General features: G+C 38.8%; 1 protein-coding gene across 2 annotated transcripts in view; it reads right to left on the minus strand.

Annotated features, from left to right (window-relative positions):
* LOC149565205 (uncharacterized) overlaps positions 1 to 24,444 on the minus strand; it is a 321,656-nt gene that overhangs the window by 256,500 nt on the left and 40,712 nt on the right. For both annotated transcript variants that reach the window (XR_016362018.1, XM_089818752.1), the window contains exon 3: positions 23,165 to 23,419. Coding sequence is in view for 1 of the 2 variants with exons in the window: in XM_089818752.1 (XP_089674878.1) it covers positions 23,165 to 23,419 (255 nt within the window). In the remaining variant the exon portion in view is untranslated. The remainder of the gene's footprint in view (positions 1 to 23,164; positions 23,420 to 24,444) is intronic.

Genomic DNA, 24,444 nt, shown 5'->3' on the forward strand with positions numbered 1-24,444 from the left:
AATCAGAAAGTCCATGATAGAGAGGTTGGACTTAGTGCCCTGGAAGTGGTGTCGGAAGCAGTCTCTCAAGGAGGGCAAGGGAGCACATGCCCTTAGCCACTCTACGAAGGTGGGCCGGTTTCTTGCTGAAACGAGGGCCAAAAAACTTGACCCCCAAGTAGGTGTAAGAAGAGACAATCTCAATCTACTGACCCTCGAAGCTGAAATGGAGATGCAAGGTCTTCAAATAGTTGAACACCATGATCTGAGTCTTGCTCAAGTTCACCGTGAGCTGACGCTAAACACGGAACAAAACAAGTCTATCAATAATCCTCTAGAGCCCATCCGGTGATGAGGCCAGGAGGACCACATCATCAACAAACAAGAGAATGGAGATCAGAACCTAGTGCAAGTAACAGCCATCCTCAGGGAGCAAAACCTCGCGAAGGAATAACTCAAGCTCATCAATATAGGTGCTGAAAAGCGTAGGTGAAAGTGGGCAACCCTGCTTCACCCCAATGGTGTTGTATATTGGGTCCGAAAATCCGTCTGAAGGCCTAAATCTGCCAATCACCGTCTCATAGAGTCTCATGATCGCCGTCACAAGAATATCAGGAGTGTCAATATCTCTAAGTCTCTGAAGAGAGCTCCCCTAGGCACTGAGTCAAAAGCCTTACAAAAGTCTACGAAACAACAGTAAACTTTCGTAGAACAGTGCCAAGCCTCCTCAATAATAGTCGTAAAGCCAGGATATGATCCATGGTCTGGTAGCCCGCACAAAATCTAGCCTATCCACTAGCATGGCACTGACGCCTGTCAATCTATCTGGTAAGTATAATGTTCAACACCGTGGCATAAAGCTTGGGAAAGGTATGCCCAATCGTGATGGTCCTGTAATTACTAGAGTCGGAAATCAGCCCGGATTTATAAATCGGTTAAATCACATGTCTCGACCAAGAAACTGGGAAACCAGTACAAACCGTCATGTTGAAGAGCACCGGTAGAATTGGGCATAGGATCGGAGTACCAAGCTTGAGAAGCTCAGTCTGAAAACCATCTTTGTCAACCGCTCTACCGCATTTGATGAGTCTAATGGCCTCACCAACAAGAGAGGGGGTGAAAAGGTGGCAATGGGCAAGGGAGGTGGGGTGGGTGGAAGGCTGGCCAAGGATATCATAGAGGATGGATGCATGTGAAACCAAGGCATGTCAGTCAAGGGTGGACAGCCGAGGGGGATGGCGGAGAAACAAGGTACGCCAAAAGGACTTTGGATTGCTAGCAAGAGTATCATAGAGGGATCGGCACTGAGAAGCTACATACATATGCGTCTTGTAGCAAATAAGGCGATGATAAGAGGAGCGCAACTATGTGTAAGAGGGGGAGTGGGCGGCGAAGCAGGCGCACAAGGAAAGGTGGAAAGAATTGCACTCAATGTCAAACTAGAGATTCATCGGGCAAGATTTACGGCTAGCATGGTTGAGGGGGGAAGAGGTGCGATGGGGGATGGAGAGGAAAGCGGATTCCCACATACTACTAGCAATCAAGTTGAAAAGTGGTGAGACCTGGGAGGGGTTAGTGAAGCGGCCTAGGGGGAGCAGTCGTCTAAAGTGGAGGGTGAAGAGGTAGTCATAAAGAGGAAGGTGGTGCGAGGGCCCTAGGATAAGGGTGGGGGGTAGGGCTGGGCTAATGCAAAGACAAAGGATAGAGTGATCCGCAAGGGGCGAGTGATGGTGAAGTTGGTGATGGAAGGGATGACAGAGGCAGGTGCAAGAACGTACTCCACCACACTCGTGCCACCACAATGGGGCCAACAGGTGAAGGACTCTGAGCCTGGAAAGAAAGAGAGTCCATTCACGATCAATAGGTTAGAAGCCTCGCAAAACTAGAGGAGATGGCAACCATAACTCAAGAAGGGCCCCTGGCTGTCAGAAGAGTGGCATTGAAAACCCATGTTGGTTGGATCCAACTTCTTCGTGCAAAGAGTCAGTAACGCGGTCATGCTGAGGGGTCCAGAGGTCTCTGGTCCGAGCATTAAAGTCACCTGTGATGATGATGTCACCCAGGCTAGAGAAATTCAGGATGCACTCAAAAACAACATCAAGAGCATTATCGACAACAAGGAATGGGAGAGCATTATTAGTAAAAAGAATAGTAGGGATTTAACGAAAACCTTCATAGCTGACGAAGATTGGCGATGCATTGTAGACTTACTAAAGACTAAACTTACAGCTGGAAGCCGAACATCGGACATTGCTCCATGGATGTTACCCATAGTAATTAGGTTGAACAAAGGGAAGGTGTATAACAAGGCGTAGTTCCTCGTAGAAAGACTATAGGAGTTCATGGAATTGAAGCACGAGGCATTTTATATGCGTCATTATGCCATTTCCCTTTTCCTAGAAGCCATCAAAACACGGGTGGCAACCGAACACAAGGGTACATTAGTGCCAGCGAACCAAGTGGAGCCCTACAAACCAACCATGACCTATTGGATGTACATGGACACTTTTGGAATAGGGACAGGAGCAGTAGAGCCAAAGAGGAAGAACCCAAACAGGGTGTGAGATCGAGGAAGAGGAGCATTCAGAAGAAGAGGACACATCCTCAGATTCACAGTATGCAGAAATCTATCTAAGTCACTTGAAAGGCACACCTCGAGATATCACCTTCCTACCACCAGGAGAAGGACCACTATTGACAGGGGTACCTGAGTACGCTCAAATCCAGCAATCTGACCCAAGTACGGATGAAGGTGTCCAAGGAGGTATCCGTATAGAGGAAGGGGTCCAAGGAGGTCTTCATACGAAGAAAGGTGTCCAGGGAGGGGCCCGTACGATAGACTGTGAGGATGACCGTACCCTGGACAAAAATAAGGAGAATGAACATACAGAGAGTGAAGGCGATACACGTCAGCAACAGATTCCACAATGGGGGGCAACCACACTTTCACTCCCGAGAGTAGCGCAACTACTTCCCCCAAATCAGCAACCTTGTACTAAGGCGATAGACCTTAGGTGAAAGAAACAGTGTAGACACAAGGTGAGGTTGCAAACACTGTTGGGTACAGAAGTCCTCCACCTTGTTGCTTTGGTGGTGCAACCTACAAGACAATTGGATACTCAGAAGGAGAAATAGGTAGAAGAAACTAGAATTGAGGGGGACATGCTGATTGAGGACATAGTACTAGAAGAGGTTGATAAACTGCTTGAGGAAGAAAGGATGGTATCTCCACCTACACCGACCCCTCTGGAGGTAGACGATGAAGACCCCACAAAAATACAAAATCAGAGAATGGGACCGTCTGAGATATTTTTCTTCAAAGACCAAGCTGAAATATTTATAAAGGAAAAAATTTATGGAACATTCTATCAAAGAAGTGATAAAGCAAGCTAAAAATCAGAATATGGGGGCTATAATTAGAGCAATTGAATCATTGGTAGCATTTATGCATAAAGGCTGTCATACAGACTGGGAGTTGCTTCAGCAAAGTGGGTAAAAATAGGAGGAAATATGTCATGTCCCCAAATTTTAATGTAATAATTAAACTAAATCAAATTAATTAATTGGTCCCAAAGTTTAAATAATATAATAAAAGGACCTTTAATTAGTTACTTTAATTAAGATGGGACCCAAGTTTATAATGTGTATTTGTGGTTCCGATTGATTTAGTATACTTTGGACCCATTTTTATTTAATTGTTTGCATAGGTGTGGCCATCAGCTATCTTTGTAAACCCTCGGAAAGTTCCTCCGAAGGGTATTTAAGCACAGCATGTAAATAGTAGTTGTTATGTGATTTGGATTATTTTCTTGGTATTGCGAATTCCGGTTGGAATTCTCTATTGTTCACCATTTCAAAAGTGAATGATCTTCCCCACTTGGCAATCCGATTTCGATAGGATTCAACTCTCACCCTATTACGTCGCCTATAATACTTCGCTCAAATCTAGCAAATCGAAGCACCGTCATATTTGCAAATTCAAGAAATAACTATATCTAAATTGATCATCTCTCTTGTGTTTGGGCAATTCAATCTTTGGCAACAAGTATTGTGTCTTTCCATTAAATCTAACTTCGACAATATTGGCCCACTATCTGTACATCCCCCTCTACCATTCATCTGCACAACCATACGCTCCCAAGCCAAGCACATCATCATTGTACGGCCCTCCATTCTGCATCGTACAATATTCCAATCTATACCATACGGCCTCCCTTCCTACCACCGTACGGCCTTCCACTCTACATTGTACGGCCTTCCAGATTATACCGTACAAACTTCTTTCTTCTGCCCACCCCCCAACCGTACGGCCTTCCTATACAACCCTTAGCTTTGTCACCCATCTACCACAACCATACTTCGTACGACCCCTGCATCATCACCCTTTCTGCCTCCATTGTACCGCCAGCTCTACCTTGCCTATTGTAGGATCTGTTTGGAGTCAGACTAGTGTGCAGATGTCGAGAACATTACAAAATAGCTGCAGAGAGCACAAAACGATACACCGTACCTCTAGCTCAAGAAAAGCCCCCTCCCATGCAGACACGGAAGCATTAAAGACACACTTAGAACTCCAACAAGGAAAAGGCTTGGCACAATAGTTGGCTAAGTTGTGGGAGATCAAAAAAGTTGCTTTAGAAGGTAGAAATGGCAGCCCTGGAAGAAAATTGGAAAATAGAAAGGGCTGCCTTGGAAGACAAAATCACAACAGCAGAAGCAAAAACAATGGATGCTTTGCGTGTCCTGCAAGGAGTTTGTGCCAAACAAAAGGCGGTTAAACGAGATCTTCAACGACTCCATGGAGCCCCGTAGTACAAGGATGTCTTCCCAACCCTCTTCTTGAAGTTCGGTTTTTCCTTGTTTTGTTGGGTAGTTGTCTGGAAGATGACTTCTTTTTTGGGGGGGATAAATGATTTGATTAGGATCTAGGACGATTACAGTTGAATGCTTAACATAATTACATAAAGTTAATTCAAGTCTTTAAATAAGCGAATTGACGTAATTGCAATGCTTTAATGAACAAAGCAAAATAAGGTAATGCTCTGAAAGAAATAGAAAAGGAGATAGAAGACAAAACACAATTGATAATGGAGTTTGTCCACGAGTCAAACTACATCTCTGGGCCCTGCTCCAATAGAGGGACCGATCTTATTAGCTCCAAAAATCAATTACAAGCGTTATAAGATCTTCCCCTCAAGCACAATGGCAACATTATTCTCTAATGTGTAGGAATAAGCATCAAATCTTCTAGATCATAATTTCCTTCTCATCACCTAGATGTCTTTTCAAAGGCCTAATACTCCCTTTTTATACATAAAATTAGACAACAATGGGCTAAAACAACCAAAACAGCATGATCCCCTATTTTTAATTTCATATATTCGACTTTACCCTTTTACCATTTTATGGTTTTGATTTTGCTGGATAAATATGGGTTTGTTTTTTAAAAAATAACCCTATTTAACTAACGTAGGCGGTTCATTATGGTTTAAAGAACATCTGCGCCATATGTATCCCGTGAACTGTGTATAATGCAATGATGGCATAGCCTTTTATGTACCAAGCAGTTGGAGGTTTATCCCCCACCGCTCATTGTTTTCCTTAATTAGCGCTTGGGAATTGAACAATCAAAGTTGTGCTAAATTTAGCTAAGCGCTCATGGTGTAGCGCAATGGTAGGTGTAACCGTTGCCAAGTAAGTGGTCATGGGTTCGCATCCCATGAATGGAAGTTTTTTTAAAACAAACTCTTAAATCCCCATTCGAGGTGCCATGTGTCATAGTTTGGAAGTGCCATGTGGCATCATATCATTTGAAGGAAATTCGCCACGTTACTTGTTATGCCATGTCACCAAGTTATGATAATGACATCATGTTGATGTCACCATTACTTGCCCTTTTCTTCCAACTTCAAATGAGCATAACTTGCACATACGATCTCTATTTTTGACGAAACTAACACCGTTGGAAAGCTCTTGAGGAGCTATTTAACTTCAGACCAATTGTTGTCCACTTTTGAGATGGTCAAATTTCACCCTTTTTGATGAACTTTAAAGCCCGTTCTGCATCATGGCATCCATCTACAACATCATCCTTCCTAAAAGAAAAATCCATTGGTGTCTTAGGCCAGTATCTAAAGCAAGTTTGAAAAGGAGACCTTTTTGTAGAGGAGTGTGTTGCATGGTTGTAAGCATGCTGCACATAATGAAGACTTTCATACCACAACATAGGATGCTTACTGCAATAACCTCTGAGGAGATCAACAACTATTTTGTTGACTACCTTTGTCTGTCGTCAGTCTGCAGATGGAAGGTTGTACTCTTCTTTAGCCTGATGTCCATGAGTCCCCACAAAGATGACCGAAATTCCCCTAGGAATCGAGAATCTCAATCCAATACAATAGAAGTAGGTAACCCAAAATGAACCCATACAAATTGTAAGTTCAACAGTGACCTCTTTTTTACAAGGCATTATAATACACATTTTGTTGAACTGATCAACTACTACATACAAATAATCATGACCCTTCCTAGACATAGGTAAACCCCCACAAAGTCCATAGACACACTTTCCCATGGACAGGATGGTACAGGTAAAGGTGTGTACAAACCCAATTTCCTGTTACTTGGTTTGCTAGTTGTACACATTACACATCCTTTTATATACTTAGTGACAATTTCTTGCATATGAGGCTAGTAACAATATTTCTACAATTGAGCCAATGTCTTACCCCAAAATGTCTTGCAATCAAAGAGGTATGTGCTTCCCGGATTACATGTGCTTGTTCATCTTTAGGAATGCATAATTTGCCCAAGTGATACAACAAGTTATCTTGCACATGGTAATCTTTCTCTTCTAAATGTTTACCATGGATTAAAGATGCATAGATATCCTTAAAGTTCTCATTATTGGCATATTGTTCCTGAAAACTTTCATGAACCACAGAACTATCATCAAGGATTATCAAAGCTTTCTTAACACCAGGCCTAGAGAGCATGTCTACTACTTTGTTATGGGCATCCTTCTTATACTTAATTACCAAATGAAGCTGTTGTAGAAAACCCATCCACCTAAAGTGCCTACTTTGTTGCAATTTAAATTGTGAATGCAAATATTGAAGTGGCTGGTGATCAGTGTGCATTACAGTTTCTTTCCCCATTATGCAATGTTTCCATTTCTTAACACAATGAACTAAAGCGTAAAGTTCCTTATCATAAGTAGGATAGTTACTTACTGCTACTCAAAAAGTCTCAGAGTGGTAGCAAACTGGTTTACCTCCTTGCATTACTACAGGTTTACCTCCTTGCATTAGTACAGCTCCCATGGCAAACCGAATCACATCTATCTCAATCTGAAATGGTTGATGCAAATCTAGTAATGCCAGAACTAGTGTGGTGCTCAATTTTTCCTTTAAAGTGTCAAAAGTATTCTTTTGTGGACCTCCCCACTGAAAAGTTGCCTTGGAACTGGCTAATGCATGCAATGTTGACGCAATATAAGAAAAGTTTGCAATGAACTTTCTCCAGTACTGAACTGCACCTAAGAAACTCTTGACTTTTGTAACTGTACTTGGCTTAGGCCACTTTACAATACATTCGACCTTTGCAGGGTCTACTTTCAATTGACGACCCCTTATGACATAGCCTAAGTACACTAATGATGTCTTTGTGAATTCGCATTTAGACATCTTTACATAAAGTTTTTCTTCTCTCAATACATCCAAGACTCTTTTTACATGAATTACATAATCATCCCAAGACTTGCTGAATACAAGGATATCATCTAAATAGACTATGACAAAATCATCAATAAAGGGAGGAAAGACATCATTCATGACTCTCATAAATGTAGCCGATGCATTACAAAGCCCAAAGGGCATGATCGACCACTCAAATAATCCATGTTTTGTCTTAAAAGTAGTTTTCCAAATATCATTCTCTACAATTTGAATTTGATGATATCCACTATGCACGTATAACTTAGTGAAATAAATTGCATGTTTCAACTAATCAAGTAAATCATCTATTCTAGGAAGAGGGTACATGCTCTTTATCGTTATCTTGTTCAAAGCCCTATAGTTAATGCACATTTTCCAAGTTCAATCTTTCTTTGGAACTAACACAATAGGAGAACCACGAGGAGAAGTACTTGGACGAATAACTCCTTTCTTAACCAGCTCCTGAACCTGCTTTTTTATTTCTTCATTCTACATAACTGATAAACGATATATGCCAAATTTAGGAAGGGGCACATCCGGTTGTAACTGAATTTCATAATGTATCTCTCTCTTAGGAGGCAATCCTTTTGATTCTTGAAACAAGTCATCATAAGGGGAAACAACCTTGACCATTTCAGACTTATGTCAGGATCACACCCCTAGAATGCCTCGAATGTTTCATCTTCTTTGGCTTTTACAAGCATTAATTCAAAGTTCTTACAGGAATTGACTAACCTTTTCATTTGACCAGCATTAACTAGTGCAAGATTAGTCTTTATCTTATGTGCTCGTACAACATATTCAACCTTATGTTTAAAAAGGTGATACTCATTCTCCCCCTATAAAAGATAGCTTGTCGATCGTACATGTATCCCAAGACAAGACCACAAATATCTAAAGGGACTACATTGGCTTCTACCTTGTCTACAAAGTTTGTAGTGATAGCAAATCTCAATTTGCATTGCTTATTTACTTGTAACTATGCATCATTGCAAACCTATCCAAGAGGATATGGTTTTGGATAGGTGTTATAATCAAGTTAAGCTTTTTAACAACTTCTTCAGATATCAAATTAACTTGAGAACCCGTATCAAACAAACTATCAACCTTAGTATGTTTGATAACAATTTGAATATGAAATAATTCATTCCTTTGCTTATCATTCTTAAGAGAAGATTCTATACTTGTACTTGCACTTATATTTGAAGAACTCATAGTTGAAGAAAGAGATATACCTTTTCCTTTACCTTGGATCCTGGTAGCAATGATCTTTGTCTCATCTCCGGAGTCAAATCCAAGATCTTGTTGAATTGCAGCAGTAGTCTTTTGTTTGCCTTTATTTTCACCATACTGCTTTGGCCTCTTTTTTGGATGCAGCTTCCAGCACTTAGAATCATATTCCATTCTTTCTTACAATGTGAGCATGTGGTTCTTTCACCCTCTTTCTTCACTATAGCTGTCTTTTCCCCCTTCCCTTTGTCTTTGGATTTACCTTCAAACTTAGATGGCTTCATATCAACCTTATCAATGAAAGTACCCTTACCCCTTGACTCTAAGGGTGTTGCCTGTACACATACTCCATCCAGATTACAAGGATTCAAAACCAAAATGGAATGTCTAAGGTAAGAATGAATATTGCCTATATACTTGAGTAAAGTATCCTGGGTATACAATAGGATATTTAATGATAAAGCCTTTTTGCAAAATTCATGGGTGTACAGTTGGATGGACTGACCTTTCCCTGGAGTAAAATGTTGCCAGTTCATCATTAATTGTTGCATATGGCCAAGGGGATAGCATTGCTTCTTAAGAGCACTAACAAATTCTAACCAAGACAAATTGAACCTACCATACTGTGAAGTTTCATCCAGAGTCCTACTCTCTCACCCGGTTAGAGCTATACATCCTAACCAAAGAATAGCTAACTGAATTTTATCATCATCATCTACGAGGTTTTGAACTCTATAGTAGACTTCAACTTGCTGAATCCAGTCATCTAATTTCTCGGCATTTAACTCCCCACAATACTTTGGCAAGTCAAACTTTACATCCAATTTGCTTTGGGGCTTATGTCCACCCTTAAATATTAGAAGAATCAGAATGGGTAGAAGGAGGAGAAGATGGAGGTGTGTTTGGGGGATCATGATCACCTCCTTTCTTTTTCCCTTTGCCCTCACGAGCTGCGCGTATTCGCATCTTTTCTTCTCTTTCCTGTACTAAAACTTCTACCATTGTCTGATTCTGAAGAGTCCTCTAGATACTCTTGGGTTAAAAAAAAAAAATTTCCACCACCTTTGTCTTCCATTTGTGACGGTCAATTAATCCTTCATTTCCCGACCTCAGGGTTGTACTCCTAAAGCTTTCCTTCACCTTGATGAATCTTAGATCTTGTTAGCATTCAAATCTACAATACCAGTCACACAAAAGCTCTGATACCAAACTTGATCTGATTAGGATCTAAAGACGATTATAGAGGAATGGTTAACATAATTACATAAAGTTAATTCAAGTCTTTAAATGAGCAAATTGTTGTAATTGCAGTGCTTAAATGAACAAAGCATAGTAAGGTAATGATCTGAAAGAAAAAGAATAAAGAGATGAAGACAAAACACAATTGATAACAGAGTTTGTCCACTGGTTGGACTAGGTCTATGGGTCTTGCTCCGATAGTGGGACCAATCCGATTAGCTCCAAAAATTAATTACAAGCGTTACAAGATCTTCCCTTCAAGCACAATGGCGACATTATTCTCCAATGTGCAGGAATAATCATCAAGTCTTCAAGATCATAATTTCCTTCTCATCACCTGGATGTCCTTTCAACGGCCTACTATCCCCTTTTTATACATAAAATTAGCAAAAAAATGGGCCAAAACAACATGATCCCCTATTTTTAATTACATATATTCAACATTACGCTTTTACCATTTTGTGGTTTTGATTTTACTCCATAAATAGGGGTTTGTTTTTGAAAAATAACCCTATTTAACTAAGGTAGGCAGTTCATTATGGTTTAAAGAACATCTACGCCATATGTATCCCGTAACTGTGTATAGCGCAACAATGGCATAGCCTTTTATGTACCAAGTGGTTGGAGGTTCAACCCGCACCACTCACTATCTGCCTTAATTAACGCTTGGGAATTGAACAAATCAATGTTGTGCTAAATTTAGCTAAGCGCTCATGATGTAGCACAATGGTTGGTGTGACCATTGCCAAGTGAGTGGTCATGGATTGACATCCCATGAATAGAAGTTTTTGTTAAAACAAACTCTTATATCCCCATTCGAGGTGCCACGTGTCATAGTTTGGATGTGCCATGTGGCATCAAATCATTTGAATGAAATTTGATACATTACTTGTTATGCCACGTTACCAAGCTGACTCTGATGATGACATCATGCTGATGTAACCATTACTTGTCTTTTCCTTATAACTCCAAACAAGCATAACTTTCACATAGTCTTTGTTTTTGATGAAACAAACAGCATTGGAAAGCTCCCAACGAACTCTTTAATTTCAAACCCATTGTTGACCACTTTTGATATGGTCAAATTTCACCCTTTTTTTATGGCTTTTGTACCTAGTTTGACCAAAGTTTGACTGGCCATAACTTCGATTTGCTAGTTCAAGTTGCGTTGGAGTCAAAATTTTGAACACTTTGTAACGATGTTGATTCTTGAAGCATTAGGGACATTTTAATTTTTACTGATTTTTATTCCCCAGATCAATAAATGTAATACGTAATAAAGTAATGTTGTAATTAGCATTATTTAAGCCTTGTTGGATTGGCTATTTGAGAACCGTGGGGATGCGTCTATTGGTTTTCTCAACTAACTGACTATTATATAAGAACTCTAGAATATGGATGATGTTCTCATGTTGTTTTGGTATCAATAAAGTAATAATATTTCCGCGTCATTCTGGTAGCCCTAGTACGAGTAATGAATGTTATGTTGATACTGTCGAATCTAGTGTTCTATGTAATTGTGTTAATATCCATTCTACAATAGTAATAATTGGATATATATATATATATATATATATATATAATTTATATCTCAAATATAATAAATATATATAAATTATATCTCATATACATATATATACATACATACATACATACATATATGTATGTGTGTGTGTGTGTGTGTGTGTGTGTGTATGTCTACAACAGTATTGTCTTGTAGGTTTATAAGATTGAGGCTACCAAACATCAACACTCCTTGGAAGAAAACTGGAAAATAGGAAGGGCTGCCTTGGAAGACAAAATCACAACAGTAGAAGCGAAAAAGATGGATGTTTTGCATGTTATGCAAGGAGCTCATGCCAAACAAAGAGCAGTTAAACGAGATCTTCAGCGACTCCACGGAGCCCCAAGTACAAGGATGTCTTCCCAACCCTCTTCTTGAAGTTTGGTTTTTCTTTGTTTTATTATGTAGTCGTTTCGAAGACAACTTTTTTGGGGGGGATAAATGTAGTACGTAATAAGGTAATGTTGTAATTAGCATTAGTTAAACCTTGTTGCGTTGGGCAGTTAGGAAGTGGGGGATCCATCTATTGGTTTTCCCAACCAACCAACTATTATATAAGAACTCTAGAATATGGATGATGTACTCATGTTGTTTTGGTATCAATAAATTAATAATATTTCATTCTCATTTTGGTATCCCTAGTACGAATAATGAATGTTCTATTGGTACTGTTGAACCTATTGTTCTATGTAAATTGTGTTAATATCCATTCTACAATAGTAATACTAAGATATATATATGTTTATAATAAATATATATATAAATTATATCTCATATACATATATGTATGGATGTCTGTCTATATATATGTCTACAATAGTATTGTCTCGTAGGTTTATCCAACTAAGGCTACCAAATATTAACACTTCCTCTTAGCTAAAGAGGATAAACACAATATAATATTCCCTCAATGTAAATAAAGGAGTGGCAAGGTTTAAGGATATCTTTGATTAAAAGATATCCACCATTTAGATATCATCTTATGATATCAAAAGTAATGGCCTATTGAATGTCAAGTCACATGACATTCACCAAGTACTACAAAATGTTCATAAGGCACATGCACACATATCCTCAACGATACTTACCATAGGAACAACTATGGTCTGTTTCAGGAACTTAATGCACCATGCAAGTAATCATCTATCTTGATTTGCTTTGACACCATAAGATGTTCATCACAATAGAAGGCCATGGTCTATTTAAGGAACTTAATCCACCATGCAAGTTATCATCTATCATGATCTGCTTAGACATCATAAGATGTCCATCATAATAGAAGGTCATGGTCTTTTTAAGGAACTTAATCCAGCATGCAAGTCATCATCTATCATGATCTGCTTAGACATCATAAAATGTCCATCACAATAGCAGGTCATTATCTGGTAAGGAATTTAATCCACCATGCAAGTTATCATCTATCATGATCTGTTTAGACATCATAAGATAAGATAATAATATTAATGTCCAACAAAGGACCACCAAAAGGTCTATGAGACTAGAGAATTACACCAAGAATGCTGACAATAGCAGGAGCACCAAACGACGTCCGAGAAAACCTTACAACAAAACAAAGAAGAGGAAAAGATACAGAGAGAGGCCAGGACAAAGACTAGGAGTCCTTTCTTGGTAGAAAGAAATAAGTCATAGAAGGATACGCCTACAGGTAAAAGCTTTGATCTGTCTCTGTGACCTCATAGAGGAGTTTCGCTCATGCAAGAAGCCGGTACGGGGTCTAACAGACTTGGAATGACGGAAAGAACTGGTAGAACTAGACAACCTTTTCACACCCCGCAGAGAAGATAAAGGTGTGAAAAAGGCAGTAATGAGTTGAGTAGATGTATGTCGGTGAGGAAGTAGTGACTGTAAAGTACCATCACGGAGCATAGTGGCCTCCTAAAGATAGAGTGCAAGACACTGGTGGTTACAGTAACTAAAGAAATTAGAAAGAGAAAAACAATCCCAAAACAAACAATAAAATTTCCCTCTGATCTCATGATAGGGAGGGCAATGGAAAATAAAGTGAGCCTCTATCTCAATCTCATCTAAAGTACACAGCTTATAGATCCGCTCTCCACTATCAATATGATGGTCAGTCTGAGCCCGAAGGACTCCAAGGAGATACACAAGGCGTGAGACCACCACTGAGAAAGGTAGCTAGGATGAACAATAATCCCATCAAAGATCTCAAAAAAATGATCCGCATAGAAGGCCATCCTTGGACATAAGCCACCAAGTGGGTTAGTCCAAGTAGTGATAATGTATTGTCTGTAAATATCAAGTCTAACATGCTCATTTAACCCCTACCGTGAGGGGAGGAGATGAGCAGGGGCATTCAGCAAGAGCTGGTAAGGAGGGAGGCGGTCAATATCAATCCCAATCAATCTCAACAAAGAAGAAGCCTGTGCATATCAACAAGCTAGGGAACAAGAATCAGAACTCGCAGTAGTAACAGAAGATGTAATATCCCCTCTAACAATAGAATCTAATTGTAATTAAATAAAAGAAAACATAATAAAATAATTATTAAATATACTAAGTTAATTAAGCAATAATTATAATCAAAACAAATAAGCAATATTATATGGATTAGTGAATAAAGTTTTCAAATACAATAATTATGATAATAATATTATTATTAATCTATCAATATATATAAATCAAAGAAATTAACAATGTCAAACAAAATAATATTATATATAATTTTCAATAGCACATTGATGTCAAATGGACAAGATCGATAATAATAAGTTATGATGATAAAGTTAAATGATAAACTCATTAATATCATTAGCAATACAAATACTAAAGAAAACTATGCATCCCGAAATTGAAGTGACAATATTATGAATGGTCATGCCCCATAAAATATAGGGTATAAAGCCATGTCAACCAACAAAAAAATAGGTCAGGTTTTAAGGAGGATAACACACAAACAGAACAGAAAGACTGACATGTGTATTTAAAGAGAGATAGCAAAAAAAAAAAAAAATTAAGGAGGGAAGCTTTCTATGGGCTCAACCCATTTGTATGAGCACATAAACTTGGCACAATGAAGTGAATACAATATTTATTGCAAAAATATAAATATTCATCGAAATCTGATTATAATACAATTTGAAGAAAAAAGTAGATAGGAATAGAGTTGGTAAGGATTTTTAAGGAAGAAATCTTAAATGTTTCACATAGGAACATTTCAGAAGAACAATACGCCAAGTAGGAGTATCTATCATGTTCACAAACCGAATCTGCAAAACCACGTAGACGATGAAGGAACCAAATCAAATCAAATATGGCTACAAGACTAAAGGGATGAGCACTAAACTTAGCAAGAATGATACTATGAGGAATGAACTTGTGACATCTAATGATGCGTCGTAAGAGCAAAGTTTGAACCCACTCGATCAAGGCCCAATCAGAACCAAGGAGAAACAGTCCCCAAACCACAAAGCCATAAAGAACCATCGACCAAACAAGGGAGTCCAAGAGGGATAACTTGGACGAGGAATTGTGAAAGTGGTGTCTAAAACATTGTTTCGCAAGCATAGCAAGAGAACCCGTGCCCTTATTAACTCTGGACTAAATCATCGATCTCATACTGAATCAAGGACCAGAAAACTTCACCCCCAGATACATATAAGAGGAAGTGATCTCAATCTCTTGTCGCTAAAAAAGAAGTGAAGATGAGAAGTCTTTAAGCAATTAAAGATCATAGCCTAAGTCCTACCCAGGTTAACCACAAGTTGTTGCTGATCACAAAACAAAGCCAAACCATCAAAAAGCCTCTGTAAACTCTCTGGAGAGGAAGCAAGAAGAACCAGATCATCTGCGAAAAGAAGAATGGAGATCAAAACCTGGTGTAAGTAACAACTGTCACCTAGGAGCAATGACTTCAAAAGGAAGTCCTCAAGCTCATCAATATATAAACCAAACAAAGTAGGGGAGAGAGGACAGCCCTGTTTGACCGAAATGGTGCTATGGATCGGATCTGAGAAACACTTAAGGGTCCTAAATCTACCCACCACAGTCTCATATAATCTCATAATAGCAGTAACATCTTAGAAATTCCAACCTCCCGAAGCCTCTCAAAAAGAGCCATCCTAGGAACAAAATCAAAAGCCTTGCGAAAATCAACAAAGCAGCAATAAACTTTCGCCAATCTATGTCTAGCCTCCTCAATAATAACCCATTAAGTGAAAATGTGATCCATGGTCTGATAGTTGGCCCGAAAACTAGCCTGCCCTCTAGCCCTACAAGCTTTCCTGCCAAGTTCGCTAGATAACATAGCATTAAGGGCTGCCACATAAATTTTGCAAACACGTGCCCAATCATAATGGTTCTGTAATTCCCAGGATCAAAGACAGGACCAGTCTTGTGAATAGGATAAATCAGATGCCTAGACCAAGAAATCAAGAACCCAATGCAAATCACTCTATCGAAAAGTATAGAGATAGGGGCCCAGAACCAAGGCACCAAACTTGAAGAGCTCGGATTGGAACCCCTCCTCATCAGCTGCTCTACTACATCTCGTGGATCGAATGGCCTCATAAATGCAAGAAGCGGTGAACAAGTGGCAAAAAGGAGGTAGGATGGGGTGGATAGAAGGTTGCCCAAGGATATCATAAAAAGTCGCGGTGTGAGAGGTAAGGGAGCGAAAGTCAAGGATGGAGGGCGAAAGCGAATAGTGGGGGAAAATGGTGCACCCAAAAAGTTGGGGGTTATGAATCAGCATGGAGCGAAGGGATTTGCACTGCGAAGCGACAAAGGATCGTTTCTTACAGCAAAGAAAACGAAGGTAAGACAACCGAAGGTGAGCAAAGTCGAGGGAGTGAGCCTCGAAAGCAGAACACACTGAGCAATGAAAAGCTTTGCAATCAACATCAAACCATTGGTTCATGGGGCATGTATTACAGCATTTGTTGCGAAGGGAAAGTGAGGGATAGTGAGGTATGGAAAGGATGGCGGACTTTTGAATGGTCGTTGCAAGAAAGTCAAACATGGAGGTCTCACAAGAGTCAACAAAACATGAAGGACTGAGGAGTCTCCAAAGATGAGAGGAAAAGAGCTCACTATCACCGTCGAGGAAGCGGAAGTGAATGGGGGAACAAGCAGCAGCAGAAGAGGGATTAGGTGACCGAAAGGCAGGTGAAACAAGAGGAGAAATGTGAGTACAAATACTAAGGAGAGCATGGTCCACGAGAGGAAGGTGTAAGATGAAGCTATGGATGAAGGGGATGAAGGAGGGACAGGTGGGGCATAATCAACAATGCTAGCACCTCCACAATGAGGCCAGCAAGTGAAGAGCTCAAATCTAGGAAAGTAGAAAAGACTATTCAAGATCACTAGTACAGAGGACTCACAAAGTTGCAGAAGATGGCGACCATAACAGGAAAACGATCCAAGAGCATCATCAGAAATACGTTGAAGCCCCAAAGTAATTAGAACAATCTCGATGGACCAGATGGAATTAGAGCTTCAGTCATAAAGTGAAGTCCAAAGTTCTCTGGTCCTCGTGTTGAAATCACCTAGAATAATGATGTCTCCTAAAGTAGCAAACTGAGAGATAGTCTCGCTAAGGTCAACAAAAGGGTCACCATCCTCTGTACCATGGATAGCATAATGGGAGGAAGCTAACAAGAAATAACAAACAGCAATAAAGAAATCTCTGTCACAGTGACTCTTATGATCAATGCAAGCCCACAAAAATTTGGCAAACGTATCAGAGTGGACAATAGAAGTACGGTTGAAAATATCATCTCTAATGAAACGAGCCATGCCACCAGACCCACGGACCCCACCAGAAGCACGAACCTCCTCTCTACACGTGGATAATCACTAATAGCCTATAACCCTCAGAAGAGGATGTATAGGACTCTCATGAGTCTCTATAATGATCGCTGACCGCGCAACATCGCGCAAAAGATTAGGTAATGACCATAAAGAGCCATTACCATTCCAACAGTTAACAAGAAGGGAGTAGGTGGGGATCTCCCTCTTGTCCAACTGTTGGTGGGACCGTCATTTGGTCTTGGGGGCTTGTCTCACTTCCCATCCACTAGGGGAGAATCCCGAATAATAGCTTTGACATTTCTGATAACTGCCCATTTACCAACTCGTCTAGCCTCTACCACACTACCACGAGCATGTTTCAGCTCTGCAACTTGAGCCTTTGTGAGATCTTCATCTAGGAAGATCTTGGAAGGGCGAGAGAACAACTTCCTCTTAGCTCTGAGAGCACGGAACCTATCTATAAGTATGAGAAACCGGAAAAACAAGACGTCACCATGGACAACCCAACATTTATCCAATATGGTGTCGGAGAGACCAAGCTGATCACTGGGGAAAGAACGTCCAACTGAGAGAGGATTAGATGCAGGAGGGAGTCCACAAACCCATAGATTGAGCTCACAAACCCGCCTAACCTGCTCATCTTCAATCTTCCCTTGAACAATCTTGTCAAAACTAGCTAGAGGCGTAGTATCTATGTTATTGCAGTGGGAGGCCCACGACTTAACTTTCTGTTTGGTGTCAGAGATTAGAGAAGAATGCTTTGCTGCGATAACTAATTGTTGCACTTTGATGGTATCAAGCCCCTCAAGTTGCACGATAATGGAGTGGATATTGGTTTGCAGACTTACAATCTCAGAGGTGAAAGTATCAGAAAAAACCTTTGATCAAAGATGAATTGGAGCTTGTGGTAGTCTTGAGTTCTGAAATAGTATCAGTCAAAGAGATAATTTTCTCTCTTAACTGCAAGTTATCTCCATCTTGGAAATCCTATCACAAAGCCGCTTATAGGTCAGAGGTTGCTGGCCTTGTGATGAGCAAGAGTCCCCACTGTCAAACATAGTCGAAAGCCAACAGAGAACACCAATAAACAGCAACCAAAATGGAACTAAGCTCACCTGTCAAACACAAAGAGACACCCACTCGAAAACCACAAATCCACTGTCGTGTGAAGAAGAAAGCTCACAAACAACAATCACAAAAATGACACAAATCACCAATAACTTGCGGCAGTTGAAAGGAGGCATCCACAACAACACACAAGGACAGCAACAAAAGTATGTATCCGCATGCAAAATACCCTAGTAACAACACGTGGTTGGAAGGAGGAGCAATCCGCAACACACTAAGCCGTCAACCACTTGAAACACCATACAAAACTACACTAGTAACAAACAACCAGTAGCCCCGAGGTCATCACACCTGTAAGCAACAAAATGTGAGATGCTAGTAGGTTACCAACCCTTGTATCCTAAGCGAAGAAAGGTAAGGTAAAACACGCGAATGGTGACCTGCAACTAGTGAGAAGAGCCAATTGATAACAAGCAAGGAAATGATGAACAGTAGTAGCACGCACAAAAGCCCGCACATTCACAGTTGATAGAAGCCCCTGTGTATATAATAGAAGATTAAGTTATTGAAAGATTGTCACCTTCCAATAACTTTTACAAGTACAAGTGATAATCATGTGGAAGTCGTCACTTCCTCATGATATAGACAGGGGTTAGGCCCATCAAAATTATACAGTCACACACATAGATTTTCAAACTCCCTCTGAATATCAATTTTTTGAGCTCCTCATCCAATGATGCTTCTGACAAAGTGTCAAACTCTCTCTGAATCTGATACCAATCCTCCTTTTCCTGCAAGAACATCCTTCAAAAATATCAAGGCAAATAGCTCTTATAGTACATATAGAAATACAAATAAGAATGTTAACATTAATTAGGAAGTTAGTAATTTAACTCATGCCTATTACTAACAATAGCATAAATGATTACAACATAGCTCTTTATTTTATATTTTCAAAAACAGAAATAAGATAACTATAATACTCAAGGAAAATACTTATTTGCACATCAACATCTATGATGCAATCTTTTATACTTCTTGAATCGTCCTCTTGATGCTAATATCAATACTCATGAAGCTTAAATTCTTGTATACACATGCTCTTTGAATTCCTGCATTGATATCTTTAATTTAATAAATCAGATATTATAGAAGTTGATTGTCATGCAAAACTTCTACACATGTTTGATATAGCCACCTGTATAATTGCTTCTTATATCTTCCCAATTGATCTATCACTCTTTATAGATTTCCTAGTCAATTGATATTACATAGTTTTACACCACAAACTAAATTCCCAATTGCACTGCAATTATCTTAATAACAAAGTCATTATGCTGATATTGCCGTTAGAGCTTTGACTTCTATGACATAGTAAATTGATTGGTATCAATTTCCTTTAATGTACTGTGGGGTGAACTTTAATGTACTGTGGGGTGAACTTCCCTAATGGCACCTCTCTAATTTGTATTTGTACTAAAGCTCTGCATGAAGAGTTGCCTTCCACGTATAGAAAATATTCAATGCTTATCCCAAAAGATTGTTGTTGTGTTGGCTATTCCAAAATGCAATTTGTGTAGGAAGATGTCACTGTTTTACTCGCTCGGTGTTATATAGCTTATTATGCCGCAACCATTTTCTACGAAATAAGGAATTTAGACAATCTCACCCTATCTTTCTCAATCCACCAAGAATTTCTTGTGTATAATTCAACTTCACAAAAAGAAAACATTTTTCGTTAATCATAATGTGTGTTGCATAAATTTATGCATTATCCAAAGAATGCAGATTCAATATGTTAAATGCAATGACCAATTTGAATGCTCTAGTTTCCGATAGACTAGCTGCACAACATAAATTGTTCATGAATTCTATGATGGTCGTCCATGTGTTTTCTAATACTGATCCCTTGTTTCTCACCAATTGAGTTGATGCGAACTTTCTACCTTGGATCACTTGTCCTTTGCATCTTCGTGTATTCCCAGTAAGTTTTGACATTATCCCAAGCATGACATCTGATCACATTCACATACGGGGAGAAAAGGTGAACACAGCCCAATCTGAAATCACGGCCCCATTGTGCAAAGCAGATCTTCATTGGAAGTAATTGGTGAATTCCTGCAGAGGCCAGCAGCACTCTAAGCCACGCAGATCTCTTCGCAGCCCAAGCGCCAACAAACCCTACACATATTCGAGGCCATCCAGCATCACATTCACGTGACCCTGCTTCAATTCCTTTATGCACTGCCCAAAGGCACACACAACAGATCTAGCTTCCCAATCATGCAGTAAGAAAGACCAGCCCCATTTGGCAATGCTCGACATCATCTGTGGGTTCTCAATCATTCACGTAGACCAGGAGGCTCAATCTAAAACTCTTCTGGCTGCCCGCCCATTCCTATTTCATTCTATTCATTTGCAACTTGGCTATGATACCATGTTAGAAACTATAGGATCGCTGCAAATGTATTTGCACTGCCTGTTTTGGTATGTATTTTCCAAAGGCAGCAAACACTTGTATTTATATTAAAATACACCAAGAAGAGACATGTCCCTCCATGGGACATGTCTATATACTATTAGATAATTAATATAACAATAAATTTTAATTATAGTCTTATATATATATATATATATATATTTCCATGAATCATTATTATATTAATCTCTCACATAATAATACTTAGATATAAAAAAAAATCTTATATAATATACACACACACAATAGTATTGTCTCATAGGTTTATCCGACTGAAGCTACCAAATATCAACACCCTACTTAGCCAAAAGGGAGACATCACAATATACGTCATCAGTATCAAATAAACCTGGCTATAAGGCATGGACGGTTGTTAAAGGCTTAATAAATAAGGCATGTTCTTTAACTAGAGGCTTATACACAGGTATCAATTAATCCCAGTCTAATAGATCAGCTAGGCCAGTAGTCATCAGATATGATATAAGCTCTAGCTACTGCTGCTCCCACCTCCTGCTTTTCCTTGCTTTGTTTTCCCTGGAGACCATTTGGTGGTCCTGGAGTTGGTTTAATTCTTTCGTTGTACTTGGCAGACCCCTAGACCCTCTCTGTGGTCCTTTGTTGGACATTAATAAATCTAATCTTATCTAACTAATTTGTCTTATACCCAGGTATCACTAATCCCCGACTAGTAAACGAGTTAGGCCAACAGTCATCAGATATGACATAAGCTCTATTTTGTCTATAACTTCTGACTGCGATAAGGCAAAGCACACTCAAAAGAAATGACAGAACATAGCATTGGCAACAGGCTCCTCACTCAGAAGCTGGAAGACAACTAAGATTAAGTTCAGCATCTGTTCACTGAGCTTATGCTTCTCTTTCTATTCATTCTTCTTGAACTGAAAAGCCCACCAACTCAAGCAGTACATACAAGCTTTTTTAGATGTATCAGCTCAATCTAAGAAGCCTATACCTAGACATCAAATGAGTCCTGATGAACTATCTTTTGGCAAAAAAAATAAGAGTATAAAAAGTAAATTACCATCATGTAAAGTAGAAAGGCATTATATGATCTTAAGCAGGCTCCTACATTCCATTATGCAAAATATAATCATCACTAAGATGTTAAGGATTTTGCAAGATTTCCATCTGATCCAGAAAAGGTTTGTTGATGGCAATTCAAAGTGTTTTGTATACTCATGTAGTGATGATGGCTTATCACTATAAGAAATAATATAAGTGACTGAAGTATAAGCTTTGACATATTACTTCTTAGCATTCAAAATAATGAAACAACAACATCCCTTTCAAATCTCTGCCTAAACTATTAAATAAAAGCTCCAAGACTGAAAAATATAAAATGAATGGTTTGTTTACAACTGATTTTGCCAACTGTCATTGGTAGCTACTTCAGATATCTTCATCAAAATGTAAAATGAATTACCCTTGTAATAGATTATTTGTTGGTTATATGTCTGCTCTGTAAATCAGCTGCATTTTGTATTTGTGACAGTCTTATGGTCGGTGCCTCAAGGATGGTGAGTTGGGGCTCTCAAGAAAGGAGTCCCTAGGGTTGGTGCTCTTTAGGCTTCTTTGTACACTAATTTTTTCGTGAGGCTTGATTAGGTCAGTAAATCCTAGCAACATTTTTCGCAATGGTTTTTCAACCACCTGGGTTTTCCAGGAATTGATGTCTGAATCACAATGAGCAGAGAGTAAATTTTTTGTTTACTTGCATTTCAAATATTCAAATTTTAATTTTCTACTATTAGTTTTACAATTGTCCTCAAAATCAAGAAAAAAAAAATTGTCATCTTCAAAACCAAATCCACCTGTTCTTGAAACTCAGAAACACACTGAAATTTAATCTCTTTAATTTATTGACGCAAACTGTTTGCATGTGTAGCAATCAATTAAAACAATAATTAGTTTAGTATACAGTTTGATGTCCTACATGTCCTTAATAAATGCATATGCATTTTCAGTCTCCACTAGAATACATGTGATTCTTTCCCATCTGCTTTTTGGCTTCTGTTAATTTCATGATATTTGTTATCTCAATATCAAAAGCCTTAACCAATTCAAGAGAGCTCAACCAACCTAGCTTACTAAAAAGAGCTGAAATGACTTCGAATGTTTTGTTGGAAATGAAGCCACAACAATTATCCAGAATGGTCTCAACTGAGCTGCAAATACATTCAATCGGAGTCTGATCTTCACAAAGAATGTCTCCTTTTGCATTAATGTTGTTTATCCCCTCCAAAACCATGCTTTCATCTATACAAGTCTGAATTAACTCCTTCAAGGCATCTGCAGCACAAGATATGACATCTTCATTCTTGGTTGCTAAAATCCCTGCAAGCAAAGGAAGAGCAAAGTCAAGGATTTAGATAATTAAAAAGCTGTAAATAAAAACAAGGAAACATCATGAACAACAAATGCAATGTAAACTGAAGTTATTTACATGATTCCATGCAATATTTGATTTCATGTAGCATTGGAAGCACAAAGAATTCCTATTTAGCAAGAAGCAAAATATGTAGATCTAATTGCATACAAAATGCGAAAAAATGATCATTTATCTTTTTCCTACATGTTGATTTATGATACAAGAATAAACTGTTTAAGGCAACCGTATACATATGTGGATGTATGCATGTATATCAGTTCACCATGAGAACTTGTATACATTCATACACACACATATGTAGCTATTATGTTTGTCTTGCCATTATATATCACAGGTGATTATCCTTGTATTGAAACTAGCATAACAAACTAAGCATGCTAAATCTGTGCATTCAAATTATAATTCTCTTGGAAATCGATCAATGTCTGTTTGCAAAGTATCGATCAAATATTTATTATATTGGATCAAGATTACGATCCATCTCCTTATGTAGATCAGAGGTCACAATAATAATTTGTTTACTAAGTAATCATGCCCAATTATGGAACGAGTCTTTTGGAGATTATACTGCGACTCTCTGCCCTTTCACCAATAGACATATAATGAACAGACAAGTCTGTCCATTATGTCTCATAGTGTATATATATATATATATATATATATATATATATATATATATATATATATATATATATATATATATGGACCGAATCCAAGAGACTAACATAAATGCATTATCTCTTCAGATCGGCAATATCAGAGTTCAAGTTTTATAAATCCAGATTTGTTATACAGTCTGCAATATAATTGCAATTCAGACCCACAGTTATCTGATAAAATCTGCAAAGCAAAACTAAGTATTAGTATGCCTCAAATCTGCAAATAGCCATCATTGCATCAGACTGATCATAGGTTTTCTTTACATTCACATAGTATCGGAGACTTGTTAAGGGAGATCCAAAATCAAACT

Source organism: Cupressus sempervirens, chromosome 3, assembly GCF_028749045.1.
Source record: "Cupressus sempervirens isolate cs-2001-9-10 chromosome 3, ASM2874904v1, whole genome shotgun sequence".
In the NCBI taxonomy this organism is placed as follows: domain Eukaryota; kingdom Viridiplantae; phylum Streptophyta; class Pinopsida; order Cupressales; family Cupressaceae; genus Cupressus; species Cupressus sempervirens.